At 36.3% G+C, this 14,560-nt stretch overlaps 2 protein-coding genes across 2 annotated transcripts; both read left to right on the forward strand.

The window, feature by feature from the left end:
* The first annotated feature begins 475 nt into the window (after window positions 1-475).
* Window positions 476-1,039, forward strand: LOC120423926 (perlucin-like). The gene has a single exon (XM_039587907.2). The coding sequence runs from the start codon at window positions 477-479 to the stop codon at window positions 1,002-1,004; it is 528 nt and encodes a 175-aa protein (XP_039443841.1). The 5' UTR covers window position 476; the 3' UTR covers window positions 1,005-1,039.
* Window positions 1,040-12,733: 11,694 nt separating this feature from the next.
* On the forward strand, window positions 12,734-13,327 carry LOC120423929 (perlucin-like). The gene has a single exon (XM_039587911.2). It carries the CDS (start codon window positions 12,734-12,736, stop codon window positions 13,277-13,279), a length of 546 nt encoding a protein of 181 aa, XP_039443845.1. The 3' UTR covers window positions 13,280-13,327.
* The last annotated feature ends 1,233 nt before the right edge of the window (window positions 13,328-14,560 follow it).

A 14,560-nucleotide genomic window follows, 5' to 3' on the forward strand; every position in this document is an offset into this window, starting at 1 on the left:
GCGTAAATCGAGAATCGTTTAAAAAAAGGTGACTTAAAAAAAGAATATGGTGTATTAGCATTCACATAAAACTGATTGCAATTTGTTTGTAATCAAAACAATATTATACAACTTTACAAGTGCCTTGATTGCCTCATACATCAAGTGCCTCACACGTCATCTTATAAGTATCAAGCGTTTCAAGAACCTAGTCATTTGATGATATCCGGTTATCCGGGAATCTTTTTTTATTGTTTGAGAAGAACGCCTAGTATCTACAACTTTATCACATAACAAATTAAGTTTCTTATCAATTTATCAAAAGTCCTTTCAATTGGAGATATCCGGTTCAAACAAGAACCAATTTGGTTATCAAGTGCTTCGGGTATTTCAAGTTTATTTGTAGAAACACTTGATACAATTTCATTTAATGAAGTCGCACTTTCCAATCACTATAAAACGGATCCATCGATTGTAAACTCATTACTATCCTAAACATGACGTTCAAAGCAGTTTCGATAGCCTTTGTGCTAGCAGTAGCTCAGGTATCAGCTTCTCCCCTAACAAATCCAGGACCTGCCAAGAACTCCACCTCGGACATTTCAGTCCGAGCCGGCTTCGCCAACTCGTACCAGCGCTACTTTGTCTACAACGACGAAGAGCTGACCTTCTTCGAGGCCTGGCACAAGTGCCGTGCGCACGGACTCCGGCTGGCCTCAGTCCGCTCGGCCCTGGATGACGCGAAGCTGCTGGTGGCACTCGCCCAGAAGGACATCAACCAGCCGGGACCGTGGTGGATCGCCGGGACGGATATGGGCCAGTCTGGAAGCTTCGTGTGGATCACCGGTAACATGCGGATTGACGGGCGGAGAGGTTATACGAACTTTGCCCCGGGAGAACCGAATAACGCGGGTGGTAACGAGCATTGCTTGGAGGTGGGATGGACAGTTGGAACGCTGTGGAACGATTGCGATTGCGACCTGAAAAAGAGGTACATCTGCGAGTTGGATAGTTGTGACTGTTGACTGAGTTGGGAATAAACATATTTTATATAATTGCAGTTAGTATTTGAACTAATAGCGAGTATTACAAAAAGCACCATAAAAATAGAGAAATCTAACTCCTTGTGAAAATGCAAACACAGAATCGCCAACCGGAAACCAGTAGTCGAACAATCGTGGGACGTAGCGTATCGTGACGTAACTCACTGGTCCACTTTTTAAATTTTATGCTAAGATGTTGCTGAACGCTGATTTAAAAATGGACAAGGAATTATAATCCACTAATGACCTATATGGCCTCTGGCCATTGATGCTTGTGACTAACCAGTAGGTCGTCCGGTAATCGAGTGGAATATTAAAATTTATCTAAAGATGGCTGTTTTTGTTTTTGATGATTTTGAGGAATTTTGATATAAAACTCTCATCGAAATTAAAACTTAATGGACTGTTTTCTGTAAATTTGAATCGCTGATTTTTATTGTTAGGAACATGAATACGTAATGTAGACGGTAAGAAATATGATGTGTTTAAAACAAAACCGAATTACTATGAGCAATTCCAGCCCAAAACAGGAATTTTTTAGGTACTTTTTTCTCGACCCTCTCCGATTTCAATGAAACTTTGTAGACATGTTATCCTAGGCATATATAAGCCATTTTTGTGTATATGGAGCCAGTTACACTCGATAATGACAATTGAGAAGGGCGTAAGTGTTTTAAATATGTTTGTATTTCGTAATTAAAATGTTGCTTTATCTCGAAGCCGTTGCATCGTATCAAAAAGTGGTCAAAGACAAACTTGTAGGAAATTGGACGGGCTTTCCGAAAATAAAATACACTGAAAGAAAAAAACACTACACCTTTAAGAGATTTTTTGATTTTTAAGTTTAAAAGTCAAATTTGAAGGTGAGCCTACGATTTTTTTTCGTTCAAAATTTTTGTGAAAATAGCCTAAGATGTTACAAAAAGACTCACGTAAAAAGCAAGATGGAGCAACTCACCTAAAAAAATACAAAAATCATTTACTGAAACAATTTTTTTGAAAAGTGCTCTAAACGTCAAAATTTTCAAAATCCGAATACGGGAATCGATTCTCCAGACAATTTTACATAAAAGTCTCCATATTGACCCATGTCCTTAGTTCAATCCTTGTGAAGTTACAGCGGTTTTAAAAATAAAAATGTTTAAAAAATAGTTTTTTTGACGGTTTTTGGCAATTTTTATATGACAGACTTGATTTTTCAAATAACTGCAAACGAACTGGATTTTCAATAACTGTGAATATAAGTTTTTTTTTTTTTTTTTTTTTTTTTTTTTTTTTTTTTTTTTTTTTTAAGGAGCTGCTTTTTCTGGTGTCATCTAGTATCCTTGGAAACGAACTTTATTTTCAATAACTGTGAATATAAGTTTTTATTTTGAACTTTTAATTTTTAAAGGGTTAAAAGGGATGAAAATAAACATATTTATGCATGTTTCTATTGTGAAATTGTCTCAGAAACACGAATATGATAAAATTATCACCGGAAAATTTGATCTAAGGGGTCCTCCGAGCAAAAATGTACAACCAAAAAATTCACTAAAAGTAAAAGTGTCTATTTAATATGTTAAACTGCCTTACCCAAAGCGTTCTCAGTCTCGGATGGTAGTCCCAGATGTCCCCTACAAGCTGCAGGTCGAACCGAGTTGATATCTGGATGGAACACTTTTTTATTTGAGTTTGAAAATTATGCTATTTTTTCACTAAAATACCAATTACTCCCTTCAGATTCAACCAATTGGGATGCTTCTCCCTGCATTTTGTTGCATTTTTTAAGCCCTTTCAGATGCATTTTGAATTTTAGAAATTAATTGAATTTTGCTTAAGTTACAGCCATTTTAAAATTTTTGACGTTTTTGAACCTTCAAACTTTGTGTCCCGATTTGCCCCACTTCCCGTTGACCTAGAGTGCTCATATTTTGGCCAGATGCTAGTTTTATATGTACAAACAACCCCTGAAAATTTCAGGCAGATTGGTGAGGTCCAAATGACGTCCCATACAAAGGGGTATGCCCTGTTTGTGGACTCGCTCTTAAATCGCTGTATTGTTGCTTTTTTTCTTATTTATTTCATTTTTTCTTTTTTTTGTTTTTGAAAGGTATGGATTTGTTTTTTTTGCTTCTGTTGATGTTATTTGCGAAATCAGTTTTTTTTGTAAACAGTCGAAGCTTTTCTGACTTCTCAGCTACACGTTAAATCACATCATCTGATCAACTGAATGATGAAAGGAAAGGGTATAAAATTGCCGACTCTTGTACAAATAACTTGCATTTTCCCTTGAGAATAATAAAAGGTTCACAGGTGCAGTCACCTCAAATTGTTTCCCGCTGCTGCTTCCAAGCCAAGGTGGCTCAACTTGGCAAGGAAATCAATAAACTTAAATGAGATTGTGGTTTCGGTCGCGTTATTTTTTCTGTGTTGCTGTGAGAATTTGTGTTTTGCACTTTTGAAGGACAGGTTTTGTAGAAGTATTTTTATAAAAGGGCTAAATTCTAAAATAATAATTTTCTACAAAAACTTATAAAAAAAATTAAAATGTTTATTTAAAAATTGATTATTCTAAATTATATCCTACTGGAATTATTCCCCAGAAAAAATTACACTAAATAAGAGTAAAAAAGGGAAGCAAGGTAATTTCTTGATTGCACATTGTGGTCAAATAAATTAGTGTTTCCGCAGACCCCTCAAACTTTGGCCCTTTGGAGTGAGACCCCCAATCCAAAGCTGCTCCCATTAGCAGTTATGTTCCACGTCGTCATCGTGAATAAATCACACTGACTGGACAAAGGAGCAGCAACGAAAAAAGAAAAGAGAAGCTGGCAGAGGTTTCACAATTCATTCACCAACCTCCTCCGCGCCGCCACCACCTGAAATCGATTCCCAATTAATTGCCCGGCGGTCTCACAAATTAACGAAAAACATACATTTTGGCAGCTCATCGATTGTGCAACACTGTTTGAAGGGGTGAAACTGTAAAAAAAAAGTTTTCTTTTCACAGAAATTAAACTTTAATGAAAATCAAAAAATAAATAAAGCTGAGCATTGCAAAAAAAACATGATTTAGAAAAATTATGTTTCAAGAAAAGAAAAACCTTTTTCAAACTTTTCAAAGTGCCCAGCTCAGTAGCCCCAAAGGAGAGAGGATTAATTTCGTGGTGATTTATTCATTAAGACCCCCGGATTTTTTTTTGTTCAACGTTCACCCTTCCACCAAAGCCGATCATCGGCACAAAAGTAACCAGGTCACACCGAATTAAGGCCCCCGCCGCTGCAAAATAGAGAGTGTAGAGAAAAAGTACTTATACTGCCTTAATAACCGTTAAAGATCATCATTAATGCCGTGCGTAATTGGTTGTGCAGTGAGCGAGTGAAGAAAAGTAGCAAGCAAAAAAAAACAACCATTGGGTGTTTTGGGTGCTGCTCGGGGTGATCTCGGGGTGGAAATTCATCCACCAATTAATTAATTGCCTGTATCGATCGCTACCTGGCCCAGCTGGATGACTAATTGAGGAATGTGATTTTTTTTTGGACGGGGAGGCTTACAGCGTGTTACGTGTAGGAGTGGAAAAGCTACAGCAGCATGGTTATATGAGGCAGTATTGCATTGGAGAGTGCGAGATTGTCGAAGAGGTTAGATAATGTACTTTTTGTCAATGTTTTTACATTTTCTTCAGTTTTTTTTTCTTTTGACGGGTGGGATTCCGAGCTCAACAATCCAAAGTCCTAGCAAAAAAGGCTTGCGTTAACTGTAATCAAATCTTCGGATAGTTCAATTGTAACAAAGTTTTTGTTGTTGTCTTAGTTCTTATCGATAATCACTCATATGACTTTTAAAATTGATCTTCAATCTATGTTATTCAAAATGGCGGCTACCATATAGGTAGTGTTTAAATGTTGAGAATATTCTATTGAAAATGTTACACGCAAAAAAACACTCAAGTTTGATTACTTTGTGGACGAAAAATTCAAATTTGAATTAAAGATAGTAAATAAAAATATTTAAAATATCATAAATAGTTTTTTGGAATGATAGTCGAACATCGGATAACCAAATAAGGACAGTATTTTCACGGATTAAGCAAATCGAATAATCGATGGGTTAATAATCGTCCTGACTAATAACTCGTTACACCCAGAACTGAACATCGGCATACGAGAGGATAAAGAGCACGATTCGGTAGTAAAATGGTACAGTGTGTGGACGGAGAGGATATATCCCGAAATTACCGAGAGTACTTTACTCATCTTAAAAAAAGTTCATCTGTCAAAAAAAAAGTACCGGTACCGAGACTCGAACCCAAGACCTTCAGCATATTGAACAGTGCCTTTGCCGTATGAGCCACCATGGTTCGGTGACTAACTGGCGGTCATTTGTCCATATAAGCCACTCAATAGGATGAACTGTTCCAATGAACGAATGAACAGAGGACTCTACTCTCGCAAAATAGCACTTTCCTCACGTTTCTTTTCGTGAGGACTATCCTCTCGTTCTTTAACTTTGGGTGTAGGATCAAGTAAAAGATGAAACTATTATTTATAAAAAAAAAACATGAGATAACAAGCACATTTGGACGACAAAAGTTTTTTGAAATACCTGTTTACACCAGTCCAGTTGTTTTGCAATCATTAGTTTTCGAAAAATCTAAGAATTGATGAATATTTTTTCTTAAGAAAAACAACTGTTTGCGTCCATTGGTATTTTGAACATTTTATATATGGGTCATTCCAGGTCAACTGAGTACACTTTTGGACTCGACCTTCACCGATTTGGACCAGATGCTGGTGCTGATTAAACCATCCCTCTGTTTGTGGCACCACCCTCTTTATTGACGATTTTCTAAAAAACTTTTTTTTCTTTTTATCATAACTTTGCAACTATTTGAGCAAAAGACTTTCACAGGAGAGCAGTTCTCTACGGAATCGGTCTTTTTTCTTTAATTTTAATTTTTGTATTTTTTAATCCGGCTGAAACTTTTTTGGTGCCTTCGGTATGCCCAAAGAAGCCATTTTGCATCATTAGTTTGTCCATATAATTTTCCATACAAATTTGGCAGCTGTCCATACAAAAATGATATGTGAAAATTCAAAAATCTGTATCTTTTGAAGGAATTTTTTGATCGATTTGGTGTCTTGGGCAAAGTTGTAGGTATGGATATGGACTACACTGAAAAAAAATGATACACGGTAAAAAATTTTTTGGTGATTTTTAATTTAACTTTTTGTCACTAAAATTTGATTTGCAAAAAAACACTATTTTTAATTTTTTTTATTTTTTGATATGTTTTAGAGGACATAAAATGCCAACTTTTCAGAAATTTCCAGAATGGGCAAAAAATCTTTGACCGAGTTATAATTTTTTGAATCAATACAGATTTTTTCAAAAAAACGAAACATTGGTCGCAAAAATTTTTCAACTTCATTTTTCGATGTAAAATCGAATTTGCAATCAAAAAGTACTCTAGTGAATTTTTGATAAATTGCACCGTTTTCAAGTTATAACCATTTTAGGTAACTTTTTTGAAAATAGTCTCAGTTTTTCATTTTTTTAAATTAGTGCCCATGTTTGCCCACCTCTGAAAAAAATATTTTTGAAAAGCTGAGAAAATTCTCTATATTTTGCTTTATTGAACTTTGTTGATACGACCCATAGTTGCTGAGATATTGCCATGCAAAGGCTAAAAAACAGGAAAATTGATGTTTTCTAAGTCTCACCCAAACAACCCGCCATTTTCTAATGTCGATATCTCAGCAACTTTAAATCCGATTTACAATGTTATAACATGAAACATTCGTGAAATTTTCCGATCTTTTCGAAAAAAATATTTTCAAAAATTTAAAATCAAGACTTACATTTCAAATGGGCGTAATATTGAATGTTTGGCCCGTTTGAAATGTTAGTCTTGATTTTAAATTTTTGAAAGTATTTTTTTCGAAAAGATCGGAAAATTTCACAAATGTTTCATGTTTTAACATTGTAAATCGGATTTATAGTTGCTGAGATATCGACATTAGAAAATGGCGGGTTGTTTGGGTGAGACTTAGAAAACATCAATTTTCCTGTTTTTTAGCCTTTGCATGGCAATATCTCAGCAACTATGGGTCGTATCAACAAAGTTCAATAAAGCAAAATATAGAGAATTTTCTCAGCTTTTCAAAAATATTTTTTTCAAAGGTGGGCAAAGATGGGCACAAATTTGAAAAAATGAAAAACTGAGACTATTTTCAAAAAAGTTACCTAAAATGGTTATAACTTGAAAACGGTGCAATTTATCAAAAATTCACTAAAGTACTTTTTGATTGCAAATTCGATTTTACATCGAAAAATGATGTTGAAAAATTTTTGCGACCAATATTTCGATTTTTTGAAAAAATCTGTATTGATTCAAAAAATCATAACTCGGTCTAAGATTTTTTGCCCATTCTGTAAATTTCTGAAAAGTTGGCATTTTATGTCCTCTAAAACATATCAAAAAATAAAAAAAATTAAAAATAGTGTTTTTTTGCAAATCAAATTTTAGTGACAAAAAGTTAAATTAAAAATCACCAAAAATTTTTTTACCGTGTATCATTTTTTTTCAGTGTAGTCCATATCCATACCTACAACTTTGCCGAAGACACCAAATCGATCAAAAAATTCCTTCAAAAGATACAGATTTTTGAATTTTCACATATCATTTTTGTATGGACAGCTGCCAAATTTGTATGGAAAATTATATGGACAAACTAATGATGCAAAATGGCTTCTTTGGGCATACCGAAGGCACCAAAAAAGTTTCAGCCGGATTAAAAAATACAAAAAAAATCGAATGACCGAAATCTCAGAGAATTGCTCAGGACAGGTTGCATTTTATGAAAAATTGTCCAAGGAATTCGATAAAAATAAAATGTTATCCCTTAAATGCCCACTAACGTTATATTTTCACGTTTTAAGTATTGAAATTCAGTTTTGACCAATTTCTTATACTTTTATTTGTTTGATTTTATCACCATCGTGTTCCCCGGACAATTTTACATAATAATCAATGTAGACCTCAAACTAAAATGAACAATTGGCGAGATACAGCGGTTTTACTGAAAAAAGTTTGATTTTGCGCAGCACTCGGAAGTACATAATGTACTTTTCAACATAAAGGGATAAATCCCGCATAGTTCGGTTTTTATATGTGAGAAACTTATTTCGGAATTGAATTCATAGGGCAGAGTGCAGCGCGAAATCAAACTTTTTTCAGTGAAATCGCCAGTAAAATATTTTAAAATGTGTTCAAACTTGTTAAATATTATTATAAATGCAAGGAAATGAGTTTTTAAACGATGAAACTTGTATTCCCAATCAAATTTTGAAGTTTATTGAAAAAAATAGTGTCGGACCGACTTTAAGGCTGGAAAGGGGGAGCTTCAGAAACCTCAAAAAATATTTTTTGAAATGTTTTTATTTAAAAGGTCTGACAAATTTGCAAAAGTTTATTTTTTTTAACTTTGAAAATTAGACCAATACTTTCCGAGATATCGCCAGTTAAAAATTACAGGCTAATCAAATGACACTTTGAAAAGTAATTTTCATCGATTTAAATTTTTGTGAGGCTGTATCTCAGAAACCACCTGCCCAATTTTGAAAGTTCCAGAGAGAAAGAGGTAATTGTTTTCTCAGATTTGAACAATATATTTTCAGGAGTTTTTCAAGAAGTATTTTAAAAATAAAGAAAAAACGAAAATTTATATCTTGAAGTAGCTATAACTAGATAGCGGTACATTAAATTAAAAAAATGTGAATTCACGTTTGGATTGCAAATTCGACTTTGCTATAAAATGATGTTTAATAACTTTTTTTCCTAGTTTTCAATAGTTTGCAAAAAACAAAATGTTTAAAAAAATTCCTATCTCCTATACCAGATTATGCACCATCATTCAATATGGCTCAGATGATTTCTTTTTAATGTTTTTTTTTTAATTTATAAATATGTATTTTGGGCATCAAACTTGTATAAAAAATGGAGCCTAATATGAAAAAACTAATTATGAAAAATACAAATGAAATGTTTGGACAAAATTTCATCCAATCAAATAATACAAAGAAAAGTATATTTGCAAAATCTTAGAGAACAACTCCACTTATTTTCACAAAGAGGTAAAATCTTTCTATTTGATACTTATGGTGTTGGTGTTTTTAAAACTTATGAAAATATTGTTATTTATCAATATATAAAAAATTATAAAACAAGTTTTTCTGACATCGAAAATTCAATCAATAATTTTCAAAAATCGGTAAATGAAATACGACGGCTAAATGTCTTAGTCTTGGCCGAGCCCAACTCGGACTCCAAGACCAACTTTCCAAAATGACCTGACTTCACCGACTCTGGCCCTGGCTCAGATTTCATAGCCCTGCCAGAAACACTTATTTTCAAGACTTCACATTCTGGCCAAGAATACATTCATTTTTTTAATTTTCAAATCTAAATAAGAAAGAAATCGAAGGGGATAAATTTAATTGGTTTATAATAACCTTCTACTTAGCAAAAGTCACAAAACGATCAGAAAATCCGTTCTCAGAATCATCTTATGTGCTCATATCGTTAGCTGTGTGCTATCTTGTGACAACGACCATTTAGTACTTTTCGAGAAAATCGATTTTTAAAGTTTGATGATAAATATTTTCTAAACTATGAATGATAGAGCCAAACTTGTTGAAGCAATCGGTTTGTATACTATCGCTTAACAAACGCTCCAAGTTTCAACTAATTTGGTTACACCAGTTAAAAGATACAGTAAATTATGTAGTCAAAAATCTGAAAAGCACGTGTCACAAGTGTGTTTCGAAAGTAAAATTGTACTACGTGTCACAAGTGTGCACAGAATTTCCATACACACTAAAATAGACTTAAATCAATAGTTTAACCGACTTAATCAGTATATTACCAAAAACAAAAGATTGCATTGCCTTCAGAAAATGTGTATCAACATAAATTTGTGAAAAACAAGAAAAAATTTCCACATTTTCCAACAACATGTATGACGTGTCACAAGTGTGCATGATCATTTTGATGATAAAATGGTCTATGTCATAAGTGTGTATTGCGATATCCGGGAATCGGAAGCGAGTTTCCAAAATCGGGTTAAAGCATCTTGTAGTGTTTGTTAAGTATAGCAAAACGTCATCATTAACTGATTTTCGACCAAAATGGTCTATATCACAAGATAGCACACAGCTGACGATATATAAAAAGTGATCAGTTCAAAAAAGTCGTTCAAAAATTCAAAAATAATGGTGCACATTGGGCACAGTTCAGCCTTTCCAAACAAAGGTGTACAATAATTTTGAAATGTCAAGTATTCAACAAAAAAATGTCAATTAAAAGTAATTTTATAGAGTTAAAAAAATGTTTGCATAAAATAAAAACGAATGTTTAAACAAATGGAATCTATAAAAAATATGTATTTATAGAATTCTGATCCCTAAAATAAAATAAGTGTAAGTACTTATAAGAGCACTAGGCTGGTTCACACATATTTTTTAAATAATTTTTCATAAAGTTTTGTTTTTTATTACAGTAACTTATAATATTATTTTTTTTCTCGATCAGGTTCAGTGTAGTAGTGACATTAGGGTAGACTAGTTATTTGTTTTCTCCAGAAATTGTGTATTTGAGGAAAAGTACCATGAAACTTGAACACTTTGTTTCTGGTTCCCAATTTTATGAACGCTTGTTCACGATTTTTTGAACTCATTTTTCTCATTTGAACCCATAGAAATCCCGTAGATGTCTATCTATTCACAGTTTCAAGCTAGAAATAATCGAAAAATATGTCTAAGTATTAAAAAAAAAAATACCTTGGATTCGTGATCAGGCAGTAAAATAATCATTTAGAGCATGTAGAGTTTTGACCCCTGCATATAAATTCTTTTTTTTTGTCTCCATAATATATTCCTAGGAATTCGTTTAAGTGTAATTTAGCTTCAAGATTAGATCTGGAAAAAAATCATTCATTTAATTAAAACTTGTTTATCAATTTTTAATTTTTATTCAAATAGCAAATTTACCAAATTGAGCAGCTATGCAAACGTTATTATAGTTTTCACAGTGTACTGGATGAAAATGGTTGAATTCACTGAATTAACTTATGCTGTAAGACATGTCATTAGAAAATCTTATTGAAAATTTGTCTCGAAATTGTTAAATGTTTGAAATTTGTCCAACATTGTTAGCACTGGTCGAATTACCCAGATTGGAAGCATTAATTGGATAAATGCACGACTCGCGCTGAAAAGATATCAATTTTAGAACTCTTTTCATAGTAACGATATCATGATGTAGTTGGAAAAAGAGTTTAGCCAATATTTTTATTTGGAACTTTACTAGAGAAAGGTTGAGTTAAATGCCACAGAAATAGTTTTTCTTTTCGCAACGTTGTTCTAATTGCTCCTACCCGAGACGACCAATCGATCCATTTCTCACGCTCGGACGCGTCCTCGGTGACAAAACCCCATCCCAGGTGAAGGACACACCAAGATGACCACGACGCTTAATAACCGTTCGACATACGACTTACGGAGACAGCGGAAAGATGCATGGGACCCTGCCGTAATGAGGGTTCTCAAAAGAATGTGTCCCATACGGTGGCGGTGACGCGACAGCCATATTAGCGGAATTATCGCAAAGTACTACCCGCGAAACCTGGGAACAGGGAACTTGACGCACCCCACCGGATCGATCAACCGGTTGTTCAGGAAAGTGATAGGTACAACTGAGGGGCAGCAGGTTGGTTCAAGTTTGGTTTGAAGATCGATCGTGGGCTTTCAAAAGCAGCCAAAATTTGAACCAGTCTAGTGCTTCGGCAAGATCCCACCACGACGACGAGAGACCCCAATCAGCTTCCGTGCCACTGTCATTTGCATAACACTAAATATTGGGCTTCGGCCACGCATGCCAACCCCGCGGACCGTCCAGCGAGAATAATCTTTTTCAATTTGTTTCGCCCGGGGTCCGTGGGTCTTCCCAAGGTAGGGCAGGGAACCTGGTGACGACGGCCCCGGACGGGGGGCTTATTACAGGGGGCCGGAGAAATGCTCGATTGACGAAGGCGAGACGGTCTCAATCTGCAGTTTTGTATTTTTTCCCTCAATTTTTCATCGTTTTCTTCTTTTTTTGCGAGTTGGCTGTTGTTTTGACTAATGTGAGGCGTCATTAAGAAATTGGCCGCGAGCTACGTGATTCGCAGCGAGCGATCTTTGTATGGAAGAGGCTGCTGCACTCATGAATGATCGACCTGGTGATCACCGGAGTTGATGCTGGCTGTGTCTCGTTGATGATAGAAATTAAGATCACATTTTTGGGGTCGCATGAAAGGGGCCATGTCCTCGGGCGATGCGCGATTAAGGGCAACAAGATCGGGGCAGCATCATTAGGATGTCTGATGACGGGATGAGTTTCGAGACGATCGTTTGATAATGATTGTTATATTTGCATTTAATGTTTTGAAAGGAATTTTTCAAAGAGGCATCATCGCTTGAATAACAAATTATTTTAAAGTTACCTAATCATCTAGTGAACTTCATTACATCACATCTCAAGTATGACATGGTTCTCAACTTTACTCATTGAAAGTATTTCGAGTGGTTACATCAGTTCGATGTACTACAACGATGTACTAGATCTATACTACATTTGAATGTACTGTAAAAAGGCGTTATTTTCTCAGAGATATTCAGTATTCTCAAAATGTCTTTCAAAGCAGCTTCGGTAGTCTTTGTACTAGCAGCAGCTCTGGTATCAACCAGTTCAGCTTCTCCTCTGAAAAAACCAGGATCTCCCAAGAACTCCACCTCGGGCATCTCTCCCCGAGCCGGATTCCCCAACTCGTACCAGCGCTATTTTGTCTACAACGACGAACCGGTGACCTTCATCGAGGCCTGTCAGAAGTGCCGAGCGCACGGACTCCGGCTGGCCTCGGTCCACTCGGCCCTGGATGACGTGAAGCTAAGGGCGGCACTCGCTCAGGAGGACATCAACCAGCGGGGACCGTGGTGGATCGCCGGGACGGATACGGGCATGTCTGGAAGCTTCGAGTTGATCACCGGAAATCAACGGCTTGGCGCACGATCCGGATATACGAACTTTGCCCCGGGAGAACCGAACAACGTGGGTGGTGACGAGCACTGTTTGGAGGTTGGAGGTGGACCCTGGGGAACGCTGTGGAACGATGCAGTGTGTGACCAAAAAAAGAGGTACATCTGCGAGCTGGATAGTTCCCTGGAATCATTTTAGGTTTTAAGAAGGCTGTTGATAAACGGTAATGGAATAAAAAAACACATTTCTTACGATCAGATAACGCTTATTTTAAGTTCATGATATTCATACAAATTACTCTGTAACGACACTGGATTATTAAGGCTCGTATTTCATCACGCCAGAAGATTAAGCGAATTGTAATTGCTATTTACTACGCTTGATGCGATCACACAAAAAAGAAGCAAAAATGCCAGTGGAAAGCTAAATTGTATCATTCCAATTCCCACCAACGAGGAGCGACCTCGTCCCAAGTCGTGGATCCCACGAGCAGAGGCCAAGGTTCCAGCGAGGAGGTTCCCTTAGTGTGTGTGTGTGTGTGCAACATAAAGCATGCTACAAATGAATATGCACTTTGCTTGTTCCAGAATCAGATAAACGTGTCATATGTCTCCCGGCAATAATTGCCATGTCCCGCCGTCGTCGGTTCTGCCAGCCCATGGTCGTACGAGCCAGATAACTCTGCGTCGTCGTTGTAGATCGATAAGAAATGCGACTGCCCCGCGGAGGGGTTCGTCTTCTCGCGCGATCTCTCTGCTCTCTGGAGTGCCTGACTTTGCATTGGCAGTGCCGCCGCGTGTCATCGATCGGTTCCACGATCTGGGGTGGAATTACTACTCGTCCGGATAAGATTTGTGCGGTGTGTGGATGGGTTGGACCACAACGCAGCGCACGGGGTAATGAAAAATATGTTGGGCGCAGGAGAAGGTCAGAAGCCCGAGTAAAAAAAGGAGTTTAGTAAATTGTATGGTTTATTTTAGCCGTTTTATAGATTTATTTGTTTTTATTAACAAATCCAGTTTTTGTTCTTGTTGTTCTTGTTGTTCTTGTTGTTCTTGTTGTTCTTGTCGTTCTTGTCGTTCTTGTCGTTCTTGTTGTTCTTGCTGTTCTTGCTGTTCTTGCTGTTCTTGCTGTTCTTGCTGTTCTTGCTGTTCTTGCTGTTCTTGCTGTTCTTGCTGTTCTTGCTGTTCTTGCTGTTCTTGCTGTTCTTGCTGTTCTTGCTGTTCTTGCTGTTCTTGCTGTTCTTGCTGTTCTTGCTGTTCTTGCTGTTCTTGCTGTTCTTGCTGTTCTTGCTGTTCTTGCTGTTCTTGCTGTTCTTGCTGTTCTTGCTGTTCTTGCTGTTCTTGCTGTTCTTGCTGTTCTTGCTGTTCTTGCTGTTCTTGCTGTTCTTGCTGTTCTTGCTGTTCTTGCTGTTCTTGCTGTTCTTGCTGTTCTTGCTGTTCTTGCTGTTCTTGCTGTTCTTGCTGTTCTTGCTGTTCT

The sequence above is a fragment of the Culex pipiens genome, chromosome 2, assembly GCF_016801865.2.
Source record: "Culex pipiens pallens isolate TS chromosome 2, TS_CPP_V2, whole genome shotgun sequence".
NCBI lineage: Eukaryota > Metazoa > Arthropoda > Insecta > Diptera > Culicidae > Culex > Culex pipiens.